The sequence below is a fragment of the Chenopodium quinoa genome, unplaced genomic scaffold, assembly GCF_001683475.1.
Source record: "Chenopodium quinoa cultivar QQ74 unplaced genomic scaffold, ASM168347v1, whole genome shotgun sequence".
Taxonomy (NCBI): domain Eukaryota; kingdom Viridiplantae; phylum Streptophyta; class Magnoliopsida; order Caryophyllales; family Amaranthaceae; genus Chenopodium; species Chenopodium quinoa.
Genome location: NW_018742393.1, coordinates 1,149,223 through 1,168,783, shown reverse-complemented (window position 1 = coordinate 1,168,783; position 19,561 = coordinate 1,149,223). Strand labels below are relative to the sequence as shown.

The 19,561-nt window shown below is 35.8% G+C and overlaps 1 protein-coding gene across 2 annotated transcripts; it reads left to right on the top strand.

Annotated features, from left to right (window-relative positions):
- Positions 1–11,034: 11,034 nt before the first annotated feature.
- On the top strand, positions 11,035–15,386 carry LOC110702950 (agamous-like MADS-box protein AGL15). 2 transcript variants are annotated; one of them, XM_021880712.1, is made up of 8 exons: positions 11,035–11,562; positions 13,724–13,799; positions 14,087–14,154; positions 14,249–14,348; positions 14,467–14,508; positions 14,673–14,714; positions 14,805–14,977; positions 15,059–15,386. In XM_021880712.1, the coding sequence occupies exons 1-8, from the start codon at positions 11,381–11,383 to the stop codon at positions 15,129–15,131; spliced, it is 756 nt and encodes a 251-aa protein (XP_021736404.1). In that variant the 5' UTR covers positions 11,035–11,380; the 3' UTR covers positions 15,132–15,386. The 2 variants fall into 2 exon arrangements, with proteins under 2 accessions (XP_021736404.1, XP_021736412.1); XM_021880720.1 differs by having other exon boundaries at positions 11,037–11,562; positions 14,090–14,154.
- Positions 15,387–19,561: the final 4,175 nt, after the last annotated feature.

The following is a 19,561-nucleotide window of genomic DNA, read 5'->3' as shown; positions in this document are numbered from 1 at the left end:
AACAATTAAACAATTTTTTTTCTTTTGCTCTTTTTTTTTTTTTTTTCTTTTTATCTCACATTGGAATTTTTTCAACTCTGAACAACAATTTCTCGATTTTTTTCCAATCACAATCTTGAAAGAACAAATTACTCCTCTTATTCACCCACATTGTGCAAGTTGTGTGCATACTACAACTCCGTCACCTCACTCACTATTAGCTCCCCTAAGCCAAGCTTGGGACTAATAACCAATGGGGCAAAATCGGCTTGTAATGTGGCTAAATAAACAATAAAAGGGCACAAGCAACAACATGGGTAGCAAGAAGGGAACAAATGTATCTAAAATCGTTTGAAGGCCACCTAAGAGAACAAATGCCTTTGTCCTCCTCAATGTGCATAATAATGAGTCATAAAAACATTACTCAAAGTTATAAACCAATACTCAACTTCATTGACATACTAGGAACTAACACACATTCCTAACCAAATCAACTAGCCAAGCACCAAATCCACAAATAGTTGGACAAAATTGACTCATGTTAGGGAATCCAAGCAATCAAACATCAAATCATGGCTAACCTATCCACAATACTCATCATCATATATCAAGAATCAAAACAATTTACATGAATGGGGCACAGGGATGCATGATTTACCATTCATTGGATCGTATTTTTGTATTTTTTTTTATTATTTTTAGAGAGCAATAAAAACTACTCTAGAAAGCAATAAAACTAAACTAAGCACACCAAAGAAAGTAAAAAGAAAAGGGAAAGAAAGAGTACCTATATATACAAGAATTCCCCCCAAGCCAAACCAGACAATGTCCTCATTGGCTTAAAGAGAAGTTAGTAACCCAAGAGACTACCCCTCATCATCAAACTCGTATCCACCACCATCCCAAGAATTGCAATGCATCACCTTGGTACAATTCTGGACAAGAAAGAAACAAAATGTTAGTAGGAAAAAAGGTAAAAATGAGTCAGACTCACTATTTTGTTCATAACTTTTTATATACAAATGATAATGCAGTGATTTCAATTTCATTGGAAAGTAGACTTGAAGAGCTTTCCAACGATAGGTCACACGCAAAATTTCGTTAAGAAACGCAAAAGTTATGGCGTCTTGAAGTTGGCCCGTTTTGCTCTCCCGCTCACGCGCCCGGTCGGGCGAGTTTAACTCCTTTTTTGACCTTTGATCTCGCGCCCGTTCGGGCGGATATTCGCCCGGTCGGGTGAATTTTGGGCAAAAATCCTCTTTTCTCTCGCGCCCGGTCGGGCAAAATTGCTCGTATACGGACTTCATCCCGCGCCCGGTCGGGCGGGTTCTCGCTAGGTCGGGCGCGCTACAGCACTTGGAGTTCGATTTTCTTCATGTTGTCCTTTTAATCCACTTGTTCATCTTCAAACCCAAGCCCTACACAATTTAGAGCCCTTTCTATAGCATCCACTTCATCCTTCCATGTAGTGGCTTTTCCTGTGGAAGATGTGACACAAAATACTGCCTCCAAGGGATCTCTAACGAAAGCTTGGGGCTTATTAGAAAAATTATTTACATTAACCATATCAATACTATAGCACTTTTCTTCTAACATGGGGCTTTTAGGGGCATCATGTAGATTAAAAATAATATTTTCATCCCCTACACATAATGTAAGTTTACCACTCTTCACATCTATTATTGCCCCTGCAGTATGAAGGAATGGTCTACCCAAAATAATCGGAATTTGCAAATCTTCCTCCATATCAAGGATAACAAAATCAATAGGTATATAAAATTTACCTACTCTAACAGAAACATCTTCTAAAACACCTAAAGGATATTTAAGAGAACGATCATCCATTTGTAGAGTAATATTGGTAGCTTTTAAATTACCCATATTCAATTTAGAGCTCACAGATAATGGCATAACACTTACACTAGCACCCAAATCACATAAAGCTTTATCAATCATCAGATTGCCAATGTGAAAAGGAATAGAAAAACTACCCGGATCTTTTAGTTTAGATGGAGATTTATTCTGTAATATAACACTACATTGTTCAGTAAAAGCAATTGTCTCTACCTCACTAATAGATCTCTTTCTGGTCAAGATTTCTTTCATAAATTTAGAATATGCAAGAAAACTTGAGTAATTAATTCTTTAAAAGGAACCGTTACCTGCAAATTCTTGACAACCTCCAGAAACTTACCAAACTGATTATCTAGCTTACTCTTAAGATGTCTATTAGGAAATGGTAGTTTGATAACTGGTTTCTGTACATCTCCACTCTTGTCTGGATTTTTATCCTTCTTTGGAGTTATACCCTGCAATGTATCATCAGAAATGTTAGTTTTACCCTGGAGTCCTACAGGGCTAGTAACAACAATATTTGGTATAACAGAATCAGGATTAACAATATTTGTAATGATAGGTTCATCATCTTTGGGCATCGAAGGCCCATCGTATTTTGAATCACTTCTCAGGGTAATTGCATTCACGTGATCTGTAGGTTGTACTGGCTGCGATGGTAGGGCTCCCTGCTAGCGAGTTTGTAGAGCAGAGGAAAGTTGCGCAATTTGATTGTCCATGATTTTATTATGAGCTAGAATCGAATCAATTTGCGCATCCCTACTCTGCATCTGTTTCTGCATATCAACTAACATCGTTCTGATTTCTGATAAGCCAGAATCAGAAGGAGCAGTAACAGTTTGTTGTGGTCTCTGATGTGGAGGTTGATAGTACCTCTGCTGTGCTTGTTGTACCTGCGGTGGGGGGTTAGGCGCATTCATACTATTGTACGACATATTTTGGTTATTTCTCAATCCTGCATTGTAGGTGTTAGAGTATGGACTAGTTTGCTTATAGGCCTGAAAAGCATTAATCTTCTCAAGCGAACTGGTGCATTCTTGAGCCCAATGACCTACAAGACCAAAAATTTCACAATTTATTGTAGAGTTAGTACCAATAGCAGAAACATTAGCAACGGAAGATGAATTAGAATTATTAATATTGTCTAGTTTATGGCTAATAGCAGTCAATTGTGCTTTGCAAAAAGGATATAGAATCGACTTGGTGTTTTCCTTTATTTGCAAATCCTCCGGGATCCCCATATTGGGAATTATGAATAGCCATCTCTTCAACAACATTGCTCGCTATATTAACATCCAAATTCATAAATCTTCCGTTAGCTGCAGAGTCCAAAATCATTCTTGAATTATATCCAATCCCGTTGTAGAAGGCTTGGATTATCTGCCATTAAGCTAGCCCATGATGAGGGCACTCTCTCTGAAAATCCTCAAATCGTTCCCAAGCTTCATATAAAGATTCATTTGCTTCTTGGGCAAAATTTAGGATCTTACTCCTTAACAAAGCTGTTCTCTCTGCAGGGTAGTATTTGTTATAGAAATTCAAAACAAGAGTTTCCCAGTCAGTAATACCAAGTGCAGTTGTATTCAGTCCATTGTACCATAATTTAGCTTTACCACATAAAGAAAAGGGAAAAAGAATCTCCCTGATTTGGTCCTGCGTGACCCCAGCTGTCTAATGGTGTTGCAATATTGGCAAAAGTCCAAGATGTGAAGATTTGGATCTTCACCCTTAGCTCCGCTAAATTGCTTCCTTTCGATCATAGTAATAAACTGGGGTTTAATCTCGAATTGTACTCCCTCGAGATTTGGTGCGGGGGCAAGGTGTGGAAAATCTGCCAGGGACGGCTGCGAATAATCGCTGAGCTTACGAGATGGTTGAGCCGTCATCTCTGATTCTAGTTCTAAAGAAACTTATGTATCACTAGAATCAGATGGGGGTTCCAAAGGTGTAATACCCTCGGAAGTAGCTCGTACCTGTCTAAAAAGATTCTTCTGCTTATGAAAAGAACGTTCGATTTCAGGATCGAATGGGTTGTAACCTGATCTAGAACTCCTGGGCATAAACAAAGAACTAAACAAACAAGTATGAGAAATTGTCCCAAAGAATTTGCGTTCTCTGAGACTAAAGAAAATAATCTAGACTACAAAAATAATCAGAAATAAAAATAAAACCGTTTCCCCGGCAACGCGCCAAATTTTGACAGGCTAAAGTCGTATCACCTAATCAATAGTAATTCCTAAAACCACTAACTAAAATAGATAGAGAAGTAGGGTCGAATCCACAAGGAAACGATGTTCTTTTATTCCTAATAAATTATTATAATCTAAATTATCACCAAACAAGTAAGAATTGTGAGAATTATACTAAAGGCTATAATTAAACTAAGGGAAAAATCAATAATAAAAAGCCTAAGGTCATAGGTTCACCAATAATTAGAACTCCGGGATAAAACATAACAATCAATGCATAAATTAACCAGATTATAAAGGGCTTTCGCTACGTATTATAATCACAGAATTAATCTACCGGTATTATCGCATCTCTCGAATCTTGACTTAACCATTTATAAATTAACCTTCCTATTGAAACTAAGCCTAAACATCAATTCTCATCTCTCGAATCTCGAATCAATATTGCATAACTCATACAATTAAACCTGCGCAAATCTAATTGCATACACTAGTAGAAAAAAAGAAATAGGCAACCCCCCTATGGCAACGGTTCATGAAAACCGTTGCCAACTTAAATGAGCGCCATTTTAAGTTTCAGAGTTAGCAACGGTTAACCGTTGCCAATTGAGTATTTGTTTTTTTTAAAAAAAAAAAATAAAAATAGTTAGAGTTGGCAACGGTTAACCGTTGCCAATTTAAAAAAAAATAAAAAAAAAACGGTTAACCTCCGCCACTCCTCTCTTCTTTCCTCTTCTCTTTCTCTCTCCTCTCCTCCTCCTTCTCCTTCATTCTTCGTCCTGCTCCTTCCCCTTTCCTCTTCATTCTTCGTCCTGCTCCTTCCCCTTTCCTCTTCTCCTTCTCCTTCTCCTTCCCCTTTCCTCCTCTCCTTCCCCTTTCCTCTTCTCCTTCTACGTTTCCTCTTCTCCTTCTTCGTTTCCTCTTCTCCTTCATCGTCCTCTCCTGCGCAACAACAACCATCAACAAGATCAACAAGCAGAACCGCACACAACCAGCCACGCACCGTCGTCCACCGCCGCTCAAGAACCGTCAAGCTTGTAGATCTAGGTTTTTTTTTACAAAATTTATGATTATAATTGTTTATAATGTTTAAATTGTTTATAATGTTTAAATTTTAATGTATAAATTGTTTGGAGTATGTATTGTAATGTATAAATTGTAATTTTCGTCGATTTTTTTGGATTTTTTTTGGATTTTTTTTGGATTTTTTCGTTTCGTTTGGTGGGTGGTTGGTGGTGGTGGGGTGTGTTCGGACTAGGGGTTAGGTGGGGTGGGGTTGGGTGGGGGAGGTTTGGACTAAGGGCTGATTTTGTATGGGTGAGGGGTTATTTCGATGGTGTGGCGGTGGGTATTGGGTGGGGAGGGGGCTGATTTCGTGAGGGTTAGGGTTGTTTACAGGTGAGTAATGGGTTGCTTTGGGTTTGAGGTGGTTGATTTCATGAGGGTGGGGATGTTCACAAATAGGTGAGAGGTTGTTTTGGGGGTGGATGGGGGTTGAGTCAGCTTGGTGAGGTGTGGTAGGTGGTGGTTGTCTTGGTGCTAGCGGTGGCCAAAGGTGTATGTGGTGGTTGTTTTTGGTATAAGGTGGTCAAGGGTCTGGTCAGGGGGTTAGGTGGGTGGGGTGGAGGAGTTTTGGACTGGGTGGTAGCGTAGGGGGGTCTGGTAAGGGGGTTGGGTGGGTGGGGTGGGGGAGGTTTGGACTGGGGGGTCTGGTGAGGTGGTGGTAGGGTGGGTGGGGTGGGGGAGGTTTGGACTGGGAGGTCTGGTCAGGGTGGTGGTGGGTGGGGTGGATTTATATTTATTCAAAAAAAAAAAAAATATTTGGCAACGGTTAACCGTTGCCAATTGCTTGAGTTGGCAACGGTTTTGAACCGTTGCCAATTATTTTGGGATTTGGCAACCCTCAAATGAGCAACGGTTCAAAACCGTTGCCTTTGGGGGGGTTTGAACCGTTGCCAATTTGCTCTTTTCGTGTAGTGATAGCATTAAATCAATCAATAGGAAATCAATCAAGCATTGACAGTCAACAATAATAAATTACCCCTTCATATTATTTATGGATCCCCACAAACCCTAGAAATAAAACTACTCGTGCATATTTAAATCTAAACTAAGCAAAGCAATTAAAGAAAGCATAATGAAACCAAGCAATTAAATTACTGAAAGTAAAAAGGAGAAGAAATCGTTACCAGATAAACGGAAGTAAAGAATTGCATAAACCAAAAGTGTGGAGAGAGAAACAAGAGTATTAACTAAAAGCTTAAAACTAAAAACTAAGAAATAAAACTAATGAGAAAAGTAGAGAGAGAGAGAGAGAGGAAAAAAAAAAAAGAAAAAAAAATCCCAAACTCGCTTAACAAAAGCGTATTTATATTAAAACTAAGAAAACTTAAGCTAAAACGAAGATTAAAAGTGCTAAACGAACTCAGAAACACGCGCCCGGTCGGGCGCGCCTTCGGGCGAGCAACTACTCTCTTCCTTCTTCCTCGCCCTGCCGGGCGAGCTCCTGGGCAAACTTGGACTTCTTCAATTGGGTCGTTTCTTAGCCCAATTCGCATTTCCTCTTTGGGTTCTGAATACATGGTCCATTGCCCCGGACTCTTCTTCTTCGCCGAGCCCTTAATCACCGATTTGATGACTCCAACCGGTCCTGAGCTTCGGAATGTGGTCATATGAATGCGACCTTACTCCAATGCTCGTAGCGGCTCCAATAAATCCGGGAAAATGCTCCAAATCCGCAATTTCCTATAAAACAATACCAAATCTACGAAAAAACTAGAAAACGCATATTAGTAACAAAAGTAGCTCCGTAGAGATCAAATAAACACAATTATGACCATTGGGACGGAGAATAAATATATATAAAAAATAGACTTATCACCCGTACAGTCACACAATTCCAGCCATGGTTCGCCTAATAATGATGAGATGAGTCGTGGTTTTCGAGAAAATATCCTTCAGTTTTACTTCGCGATTTTGTTACACACACGGTTGTTGCTAAGAGTCCGTCTCGTTCTTCCAATCAGACTCCAGGTATTCCGTATCCCCTAGCACATTATATAAATTGTAACACTTTCTCTGTGAATTATTAGAATTTTATTGCAGCAATTGTTCAAAACAAGGATCCAACGTCTTTCAAAGAAGCTATGAAGTATGATGGGTGGCGCAAATCCATGAAAGAAGAAATTCGAGCTCTGGAAGACAATGGCACATGGACTTTGGAATATCTTCCCCCGGGAAAGAAGGCTCTTGGGAGCCAATGGGTCTACAAGACCAAGTTTTTGTCTAATGGGAATGTTGAGCGTCTCAAGTCTCGCTTGGTTGTGTTTGGTAATCATCAGAGAGCAGGCATTGATTATGATGAGACGTTTGCTCTGGTGGCCAAAATGACACAAGTCAGAACTGTTCTTGCCATAGCAGTTTCGAAAAATTGGGAACTCCATCAAATGGATGTTCACAATGCATTTCTACATGGTGACCTTGATGAGGAGGTATACATGAAGCTACCTCCCGGGTTTGAAAGTAAGGATCCCAACTTGTTTGCAGATTACGCAAGTCTCTATATGGTTTGAAGCAAACTCCCAGATATTGGTTCACAAAGCTTGTCAAGGCTTTGAAACAATATGGTTTCCTACAATCCTACTCTGATTATTCATTATTTACATACACTAATACTAACATTCAAATAAATGTCTTAGTGTATGTCGATGATCTCATTATTTCTGGGAATAATTCCGCTGCACTTACTATTTTTAAAGCCTATCTTAGTGATTATTTCAAGATGAAGGACCTTGGTCCTTTGAAGTAATTTTTGGGCATCGAGGTTGCTCGTAGCTCTGCAGGCTTATTGTTATGTCAAAGAAAATATACTTTGGATATCATCTCTGAAGCAGATTTATTAGGTGCAAAGCCAAGTGGCTTTCGGATGGAACAAAATCACAAGCTCGGCCTAGCAAGTGGTGCGCCACTTTCGGATCCAAAGTAGTATATAAGGCTGGTTGGTCGTCTGATATACCTTGCGATAACATGACCAGACTTAACCTATTCAGTTCACATACTATCTCAGTTTATGCAAGAACCCCGTAGTGAACATTGGGAAGTGGCATTGAGAGTAGTGCGCTATTTAAAGGGCACTTCGGGATAGGATATTCTTTAATTTTAAGCTCTGATTGTGACTTAAATCTGCAAGGTTGGTTTGACTCTGATTGGGCCGCCTGTCCTCTTACACGAAGGTCTTTGTCTGGGTGGCTAATGTTTCTTGGCAAGTCACCTATTTCATGGAAAACTAAAAAGCAGTACACAGTGTCAACATCATCGGCAGAAGCCGAATACAGGTCCATGGCGGCTATTAGTTGTGAACTTAAATGGTTAAAAGCTCTACTGTTGAGTCTAGGTGTTCAGCATCCGAAGGCAATTAAATTATTTTATGATAGTGAGTCAGCTCTGCACATAGCTAAGAACCCGATTTTTCATGAACGAACGAAGCACATTGAAGTCGGTTGTCACTTTGTTCGAGATGCAATTACTGAAGGCTTGATCTCTCCCTCTCATGTTCCAACCAACTCACAGCTCGCGGATATCTTCACCAAGGCTCTCGGCAAATCTCAGTTTGATTATCTTCTTTCCAAGTTGGGCGTTTCCAATCCTTACGCTCCAACTTGAAGGGGGGGGGGGTAATGAGATATCGTATAATATATTTTTGTGAGGATATCTTTTGGCAAATATTATCTATTGTATTTTAGTTAACTTTCTAGGATTCTAGCATATCTTTTGATTCTATTGTTACAAGGTGTAACTATTATATATTTGACATTACGATCAATGAGAAATTCAAGCCATTCAATTCTATTTTCTATCTAATTTATCAACAATAAGACAATTTTTTCTTGACAAATAAGGTAAACATACTCTATAAATGTATATATTCATAAAACTAATTATAAAAAAAGTTTGGAATAAGGATTTATTTTATATTTGACCGTCCATTTCATTACCCATTTATGTCCATATTTTTTTCCTACTTTGGGATCTTGATCCCATGCATGCCCTTGATTAAATAATCTCCAATCTCAACCCTATATTCTCATAATACAAACGTCCCATAGTTTAGGTAATTTCCCTTTTATTAGAGGAACTACGTAATTTCATTGAGTGTAACTAGGCGCATAGCTGCTATTTGTTTATGATGTATATAGGAGGGCTAATTATAGTAAATTCACTTAATTTTTGTGATTTTTTATTGCTACAGTGGTATTTTTAATATACTATTATACTTACAGTGGTATTTTTAATGTACTATTATACATATTTTATACTACTAGAGTATAAGTTATTTTAGTAGTACTATTTACAGCCATTATAGGTCATACTGGTACAATATTTGTACCACTAGAAAAAAAAAATCACCACTCTTTTGTCTTATAGCTGCTATTTACTTGCCATGTAAATAACAGCTATGGGCCAATACTTAACCAATTTGATTTTGTTGAATAAATGTAATTGGTAGATCATGCTTCCCTTGTTTTTTTTCCATTCTTTAATTTTTGCCTTACTCTGTTACTAGTACTGATATTCCACTTTAAGCTACTACTCCTTAATTCCTTATGAGTGCACATGCATACTCTTTTTATTTTAGATTTGAAAAGCATATCACATTGGAAATATTGCTTTTTCCACAAGAACTAAGTTCACACTATTCATACTATATAAGTATATATGTCAATATGTCATACAACCTTATATATTTTTTTTGGAATATCTTAAATGCATTTGTAAGGGATACATGGAAAAGAAGGTAATAAAGCTATAAAAGTAACTACATGTAGAAATATTAAATGAATTATAATACGGAGTAACACCAAATAAGACGTGATGTCGTGATTATATCAGTAAGTTGCTCGTACATTAGGTTTACGAATGAAGAAAATCAATGTATATATACGTAGTTAATCCTCTAATTAAAGAAAAAAATTAATAGTCTAATATAACGATTTTTAATATGTAAAGTATATCTATCTCTAGCTAAGGAAATTTGAGTAAGATTATGAATGAAGAGATTTTATATGTCCGGTAGCTAATCATCTCATTAGAGAAGGAAATCTCTAGTTAAGGAAAGTTTAAGCTTAAAATTTGCAAGTGGCTTTATATTTTGAAACATTGAGTGAAAAAGTAAAATTAAGCAAAAGTGTAAAGCACGTAGTCAGCATTTCCAAAATTTACTGATGTGTCCCCTCGTACAACAAATGATAATTCTCTTCACTCTCTTTTTGTTCTTCACCTAAAAAAAAAAAAGGTAAAAAGTTAAACCATTAACTCCATATTTAAACGTAGTCACCAAGATTTCCCACAATTTTGGTACCATCATATGGAGTATATCACATCAACAAATCCCTTTTAATAGAGTATATTGGAAAAAAGGAAACAAATGTGGAAATCGATTTTATTTCCTTTATTCTATTAATTTGAGTATTAAGTAGGACTCGTATCATACAAACTTATCGATTGATTTAATATAGTCATACAAAATACTGCATTAAAAAGACACTTTTTTTAATTTTTTATTTTTTGGTACTTTTAAAGACTTTATTAGTAAAGCTGATGATCTTTAATGATTTTTTATACAATGTTTTGACGTTTTGCTAAGAGTTCTTTACATATATTCGGGACTTCGGGTTCATCTATTGTTTATTTTTCTTAATTTCTTTGATGATTATCATCTTTTGAATATACATATATACCCCTCTATTTACACCCAACGGTGCAACATACTCTAAAAATCTATACTCACTTTCTAACCGCACTTTAGAAACCGTCTGATACAAGAATTTGCATAATTAATTACGGCTCGTATTTATTTAGGTTTATAAATTTCCCTAAAATAATTTGGTACCCCCTCAAAGGAAATAAAAAAAGAGGGTGTGGGTGGCCCACAAGTAGCCACAAAAAATACAGAAAACGCTCTAAATGTGGCAAAAAGGGTCATGCAACAGTGTAGACTTGCCATGCAGACTTACCATTTCTAGGCGTTCTCTTTCTCTCTCTACTTTCTCTCTCTAACCTTCTCTCCAATTGGAGATCAAAGGAGTTGTATTCTTTCTTTATAATCTCTCTCTCTTCTCCTCTTTTAATCTCCTTCATTTCTCCCTCCTCTTTCTCTTTCTCTCTCCATTTTTAGCAACCCCCATTTTCTTCTTTTTCTAAGTTTAGAACAATTACAAAAAAGGAAGCTTTTTTTTTGTATATTCTTAAACCAAAAAAACAGGGGAGAAAAAACAGGGGATTGTTGATTTTTATCTTCATTTTTGTAGGGTTTTTTAGAAATTAAATTGTGGGTATTTCTGGGTTTTTGTTGAATTGAAATGGGTCGTGGTAAGATTGAAATAAAGAAGATCGAAAATGCAAATAGCAGACAAGTTACATTCTCGAAACGTCGTTCTGGGTTGCTTAAAAAAGCTCATGAACTTGCTGTTCTTTGTGATGCTGAGGTTGCTCTTATCATCTTCTCTAGTACTGGAAGACTCTTTGAGTTTTCTAGCTCTAGGTAAATTAATCTTCTTCTCTTTAATTTTTTAGGGAATTTCTTTTGAATACATAATTTATATTTTTATCCAAAAACACTAAAAAAGGGAGCTTTTTTATTTAAGAATAAGAAAAATGTTATCTTTAGTATGTTGCATGTTGAAATTTCTGGGATTATTATTACAAAGGTTTGATTTTTAAGTTTGATTGTCGTTTGTCGGTAGAAAATTTTGTGTTTTCTTTTTTCCATTGCATGTCATGTTTAATTTGTTTGACCTTGTTGACTACTAGTCTTGTTGTTTTTTTCCAAGTAATTTCCTTGAAATTAATAACAAGTTAGAACATTCAACTTGTTTTGATCGTCAAAATTTGAATAGTAAAAGAAAGTTTTGTGTTTTCTTTTTTTCCATTGCTTTAAATTATTTGTACGAATAAACTTGCTATTTTTGGGTTGAATTGCAAAGCTATTTCTAAAAATATCCTTTATTTAATTTTAAGCCCCGGAAAGACTCTTCTACTTCTTTCCTTGCCCGATTATTTTTTGGTGCAAAATTATAAATAAGAAAAATATAATAAAAATTAAAGCTTTTATTAATTTCTTTTTTTTTCTTTTTCTTTTTTCTAAGAAAGTGAAGTTAATTGAATACCTTTTTTGTTGAAGTGCATGATTATTTACCATATTAGGTGAAATAGCATTATTAGTAACCAGGCATGTGTATTATACGAAGTATGACATTAAATGAGTAAAAAAATTAGGAAGCATAAATTTATAATTCTCGTAATAATAATAAAAAATTCAAACTTTTTTGTTTATAAAGTACTACTACCTCCGTTTTTTTAGTTAACACGTTTTGATTTTAACGCTATTCACACACTCCCCTTTGACCATGTTTCGAGCTTTATACGTAATGAAAAATATAGTCGTGTGAGATCTTATTAGGATTCGTCACGATATATATTTTCAAAATATCAACTTTTCATAATTTTTACTCATCGACAATTAAAGATATTAATAGTTGAATTTGTGCATTGGTAAACGTGACTAAAGAAACGTGTCAATTAAAATCAAACGGAGGAAGTATGTAAATGAACTCCTAACATGTTTTTCCCTTTTAAACCTCGAACCCGGGATGGTCTGGTTTTTGAGCACTCCTATGCGGTGTGGCTGAATTGAAACATGTATGTGAGTCCACAAAATTAGCCTTATTATTTTGAAGAAGCAAAGCTTTAGTGTGTGCACAAAATTAGCCTTGTCATTTTGAAGAAGCAAAGCTTTAGTGTGATAAAAGTGCTTTAGACTTTTATTTTTGTTATATGCATGCCTTATTTACATGGTGGCTAATTCATTTCAATTGCACTTTTACACGTGCATTTGTTGTGAAAAATCTTTAATTACTTGAATACCGGTATGAGTATCGAGTACAAGTACGTATGAGAGAGTGAAAATTGGACATGAGTATAGGGACACGACATTTATGAAAAAATTTCAAATTTGAGAAGCAAAACTTTTGTATAGATTTTTTTCCCCCTTACATGAAATTGTTTGGAAATACTTGTAATCATTTTTTTTAAAAAAGAAACATGTATGATTTCACCCATTTGCCCATTTGGACTAAGGATAGTTGTCTGAGACAAGTACTTGTATGATCGATGAAGGGTTGGGGTACACCATATACTTAAGTAGTTGGCGGGGGCGTGGGGCATGGAGGATTGGGCATCATAAGCAATAGGTGATAGTCATGGATAAGTATGTTTTAGCTTGGTTTAAAACTTTGTAGTCAGGTCATACAATTTCACAGAATTATATAGGAGATGAAATGTTTGTGCTGTTGTTTGTATAATGAAAAAAAAAAGTAGGGAAGAATTGATGTCCATAGTCTCAATACATTGTATGGTGGTTGTTGCACCAAAATCCTATGTGGGTCATGAGAAGGAAGAGTGGTATATATATGGGCTGAGCACTGTAATTGATCGCGTATATAGTTATGCTTTTGGGTCCGAGGTGTGTATCAAATTATTGTGTCGCTGTCTGGACTATATACACGAGGACATGCTAGACCACTGGGAATGGGAAAAGCCATGGCAAATGTGCACTTTTTTTATTTGAATTAATGCTTGATGTTTTGATTGCTACAATTTTTGTTTTGTTATGTGTTCAAAGTGTTTTGCTTCATTATGCACAGCATGAAGCGAACAATTGCAAGGTACAAGAATGCTCTGGAAACTTCTGATGTTTCAGTGGGAAAACCAAAGCTTCAGGTAAAAGGGTCTGAAACTTGAATCCTGTTTTTAGCTCTCGGGGAAGAGATTACATAGTCATACTTAATTGATGATTAAAAAGATCCCTTTCTTTCTGTTACATAGTTTGACATCTTTTACTAGCAGAGCCTTCAGATATTATCTTGAGAGTTGAGACAGTAGGGATGGATAATGTTAAAGTTTCTGGATAACGGTAGGGATGTGTTGTGTTGTTTATGGCCAATTGCACAATTATAGGCCTATTTTGTATAAGCAAGGCCTTTCTTATCGAGCTATGCTCTTATTAGCAGATCGAAGATTTGAAGGAGATTGATAGTCTGAAAGATGAAATATCTAGGCTCCAAGTGAAACAAATGTATATTTCCTTGAACTTGTCATCGATTCAAGCCTGTGCTATACTATTTTAAAGTCAACCACTTGAGTAAGTAACAACCATTTTCAATTTACAGGAGGCTGCTGGGTAAAGATTTGTCAGGCTTGAGCATGAAAGAATTGCAGCAGCTGGAAAAGCAACTGAATGAAAGCTTACTGTCCATCAAAGCTAAGAAGGTGGCTTTAATTTAATGGTGCCTTTTGTTTATTTTTGTCTTCTATTTGAGGCTACTTGTATTATTGTTCGACAAGCACCTACATCAATAGAAATTTATGCGAATACTTTCTACTGCAGGACCAATTACTGATGGATCAACTAGAGCATTCACGCGTACAGGTACTTCACAGTAGCTGGAAATATGTTAGTTTTTGATGCTGGTTAAAAAACCGATACACATTTGAAGTTAGAATTTTCTGTTTGATGTATGATGTTGGCCTTTATGCATGGTTCACAATGTGTTATTCCTGAGTCTAACGATGTGGATTTACCTTGTAATCTAGGAGCACAGGGCCATGCTAGAGAATGAGACTCTACGCAGACAAGTAACTTTCTTTTCTAATCCCATTGAGCAAGTTACTGTGTGGTGATTTAATAATAAATCAGTGTTAACTCTGCTTTTGTCTGATCTGTAGATTGCTGAGCTTAGAGGATTTCATACACCATCTGACCGCCCTGAACCTATGTATCTTGAGTACTATCCCATAGCAGCAAAGGTTTCCTCTGAGACAGTTGCGACTTCAGGTTCTGATGCAATCTGCAACAGTGAGTACGACAAAACAGATTCGGATGTTACCTTGCACCTAGGGTACTTTTCTCTTCCCCAACAAGATTTCATAGATTACTTCTCTTCGTTTAGTTTAAAATCTTTGTTGTTTCTTACATTCAGGCCACCATGTGACAGCATTCGAAAGAGGAAAGCAACTGAGAGCGACTGTGGAAGTCCAGCAGCTTCTCCTTGATCATCTTTCTCTGCCTTATTGCTAGCTGCTGCTCAATTGGCACCAGATATAGCACGTTTTGGTAATATATTATAGCCAGCAGGATATCTATGGCACTTAGTCGACAACTTGACATCATATATTAAATAAGTTGTAAATATTTAGATAACTACTTTTAGTATCGAATAGTCTACTCCTCTTCAGACGAAGAGCTATCTGTATGTCATACAGAAAGAGCTTTATCAAAGCCTATGTGAATGATATATTAGAATGTCACTGAACTTGTGTCTTGTTTAAGTGAACAGCATAAAAACCAGAAAACCAGGATCCCATTCATGGTGGAGTATGATGGCCAGGTTAAATGTACATATGCATTCATGCGGATGGTGGAAAATTAATTTTGTAATCGAAATTTCTTAAATCACTGTATATAAATTCCAAAGGCAAAAAAAAAAAAATACTCTTTGTAATCAAACTCAAATAAACTGTATGAATACTGAAAGCAAAAACAATGTACTCTTTGCAATCGAAATTTCCATTAACTTTATGCATACATTACAATACTTTTCACAACATTCTCTACTACAAACACTACACTTCTTTACCCAGCAACCCATGACCTAAATTCTACACTGGAGTCCTTTAGGGGGTGGAGATTGTCTTCCTTGCCCTCACTCCAAATGAGTCGTCTAACCTACAAAGTTGAACTAGATTGACCTGTACAATTCACCATGGTTGCTACAATTCTCACGAAACAATATACTCAAACCTCTCAAACTACTTAACAAACTTTGAGGCAAGTAACTATACATTGTTACAAAGAAGAAAAAAAAACACTTGTTTTTACTAAACATTATTCTTTATTATTGATTTCTAGACAATATACAAGAAAAATAAAACCCTAACTACTACTTTTTGAAAGCCTAAGACAATCAATTAACTCACTTCTCTTAGCCAAAACCTCAGAGAAGAAGCAATTAACCTCTTTATTAACCAATTCCAGTAGATTCTCAAGTTTCCCTAACATCTTCTTCAATTCCTCTGCATCCAACTTCTTTTTACTGCAATTTTCACCTTCAACCAAATCAGCTTCAACCTCTTTTACTGCAACATTTACCTCTTCAATCTCCTTAACCATCAATTTTTCACCAATCCCCAAATCAAAACCCTCAAATTCTGCAGAATTCAACAAACTCAGATGATCCTCACTTCCTTCACTTAACCCACATAACAAAACCCTAGAAATTACCAAATCAATCCCTTTTGATTTCACCATAGCTTCGTAAATTACCCTTTCTTTGTCACAATTGAAGCTTTTAACATCCTTTTTCTTGCAATTCCCAGCTTCAATTTTTCTGAGTTTGATTGGTTTCAAATGATGAAGAGCTGAAGAGGGAGAATTAGGGATTAAACTTACAGCATGACAGAGAGTAAGACGAGAAATACCCAGATGAGAAATTGATGAACTGATTGAATTCAAAGCATCTAACATGTTCAAAGTATGTGAAAGATAATCTTCGGCTAAATTTCCCTTCCATTTTGAAAGTGGGTAGTCTAAATCTTTCACCAATTTTGCAAATGCTCTGTTTTTTTCCTGTAAAAATTTGAAACAGGGGATGAACCAAGAGAGAGATCCATATCTTTTATCAGAGAGCAATCGATTCAAGCTCTCTGATAAGTAAGATTGGAAAGATTTCAAAGCAATTGATTCAGAATTATCCAGTTTTGGGTCTGATTTTCGAGGAAATTTGGTTGATCTCTTGATGAATACCATGGAATATACACCCAATTTCACAAGAAAGCTCAAATCTTTTGGGTGGAAATTTGAAGAATTAAAAAAGAAAAAGTTGGGTTTTTTTTAAAAAAAATTAATAAGATTGGGAATTTTGGAAATTTGTGTGAAAATTTATGCAAAATGTTTTGTTTTATATATTCTCTGTTTTGAGGTGGATTAGTCAAATTATGGTTATCTTAGTTGTATCAGCAAACACGTCTCTATCTTTTTAATTAATTTTAATAAATTTGTTCAAAAAATTAATAAAAGCATAATAAAACACGCTTCTAAAGTTCTAATCTATGACTAAATTAATGACACTGATAGGAGTGTTGAGAATTCCGTGTGCTGATTTTTGATGCTTTGCTTGCCAAGCAAAAGCATTTAGCATATGTTAGGAAGGTTAGAAGAAAGTTACCAAAGATTTCATTTAGTTATAATCTATGGTTTATTTTTAGAATGACTATTGCCGAGGAGTTTTGAAAGCGCGTTTTGTATAGCATTTTGAGTTGCTCGCTCTAAATTTCTAATCAAAACTTTTTTTTTTTTTATAGTAAAATTTAACAACGAACCAACATTTGCTCCATTCTCTTAAAATGGACCAACCTTTAAATCTTTCCAAAATAAACACAAGTTTGTAATTTTTTTTCTCACATATTAACCAAAATGACTTGTGACTTGAAAAACTGGTTAATTTTTTTATTTTCCTTTAATTACCTTTTTTAAATTAACAAAATAAAATAAAAAAAAATTATAAAAAAAAAAAACTCAGACCCCCACCATACTAGCCCCTCCTTCCCCCTTCCCCCACCATGAAACCACTACAACATTTCCCATATCTCCTCTTTCTCCTCCTCCTTCTTCTTCTCTCCCAATCTCTCTCCTCTCCGCCACCTCCAACCACCGTTTGCATCATCGGAAGCGACATTTCCAGCGCATCAGTCTCCCATTTCCTCCGCAAATAATCGCAGGAACCCTCCCCAATCGCCGGTATACATGTCTTCGAGAAAAACTTCGTTGTCGGAGATCGTATAGCTATTATCACCAATCACCATTGCTAACAATACCTTGATGCTGGTGCTTCAATTCTCCACCCAAAGAATTTCCATGCCTCGAAATTAACTGAGCAGTTGAAGAAGAAGGTTTCTGAAGATGATAATTGCGAGTCTTTAGGGATTTGGGATGGGGAGAAGTTTGTGTTTACGACATGGAGTTCGAATTGGGGGTTTTTGATTTTTAATAAGGTCGTTTCGTGGTTTAATTCGTTTAAACTTTTGTGGCGTTTTCGGTTGCGGGAAAGTGGGGAGGGGCGGTGTCGGGGGCAGCGGGAATGGGGAAAGAGGAAGGTTGGGCTGCCGTGAGTGGGAGAGAGGGAAGGGTGGTGGTTTCCGGTGCCGGAAAATCGGGTTGGACGCCGGCAAGGGAGGAGGGGCTGGCAGTGGTGGGGAAAGGGTGGTTTTTTTTTTTATTATCAAAATTTTAAAAATGAAATAAATAATTTTATTTAAATTATCAATTTTTTTTTTAAAGAAATAACCAATGAGGAGATGACACGTGGATTGCAACCTGTTATAACAGGTCAACTTACCTACTTGGTTTAATATGGGAGAATAAATACAAACTTACGTTTATTTTGAGAAAATTTAAAAGTTGGTCCATTTTGGGAGAATAGAGCAAAACTTGGTTTGTTGTTATTAAATTTTCCTTTTTTATATCTCTAAAATCACTTACGTATATTAAATTATTGATTAATGCAATTCTATTACAAGTCAATATTCAAATAAATGTCAAACTTTGAAATAAGACATACCAAGCATTGATTTTGATCTTACTCAATATCTATACATGAGAAACTAGGAAAGTAGTGCTCTATATTCTTTAATAAATATAATTGCAAAGAAAGTAGTGCTCTATATTTTTTAATAGATATTTTTTTTTTTATGCAATTTTAGTGGATATAATGAATGTATTTCCCGTCAAAAAACATAAAAATATAATGAATGTATTTTAGAGTAATATTGTCAAGTATTTTAAGAATGCATGTAAAGTTTCATTTAAAAATTATAATAATCCTAAATCATGGTCAATTTTTTTAATTTTCTTCGATCATAAAAGGTCATAGAAAATTAAACAAAAACCCTAAAAAATTTCTAATATTTGTGGCGGAGACAAGAATTTTATATAATATAGTTAAAACTGTAATTTGAGAGTTTTGTTACAGCAAGGTTCGAACTCAAATTTCTTGTAAACCAGCCCACTCCACTCACCACTGCTAGATCATCTCAATTTGCTAATGCAATATTGCACACAATTATATATTTGATCTGACATATTTTTGGGAACTGTCCCCCTTATCTCATGCTAGCTCCGCCAGTGTCTAATATTTACCAATAAATCATAGCCTAAATCCGCTTAAACTAGTTAATTAAATGTTAATGAAGAGCCATAAACAATTTTTACCTGAAATCTTTGGTGCCCTAATAGTCTAATTCTTGAATTGATGGGATTACACGTATTTATATTGATGTTATTATTTCTTGTCAATCATCTATTTTTGTGTGCTTAAGCCATGAAATTGTTGGCACTAACCATCACGATAGTGGCTGTATTTAAAAAATTGTTTACTTGGGTTTGAGATAGTAGTTATGTTATGCATATAAGTTTAACTGGTGTCAAA

Excerpts from the sequence above, each read along its gene's own strand:
- LOC110702950 (XM_021880712.1), top strand. The coding sequence starts at position 11,381 with ATGGGTCGTGGTAAGATTGAAATAAAGAAGATCGAAAATGCAAATAGC. Across the intron at positions 14,349-14,466 it reads TGTCCATCAAAGCTAAGAAG|GACCAATTACTGATGGATCA; the intron begins GTGGCTTTAATT and ends TTTCTACTGCAG. Across the intron at positions 14,715-14,804 it reads ATGAGACTCTACGCAGACAA|ATTGCTGAGCTTAGAGGATT; the intron begins GTAACTTTCTTT and ends TCTGATCTGTAG.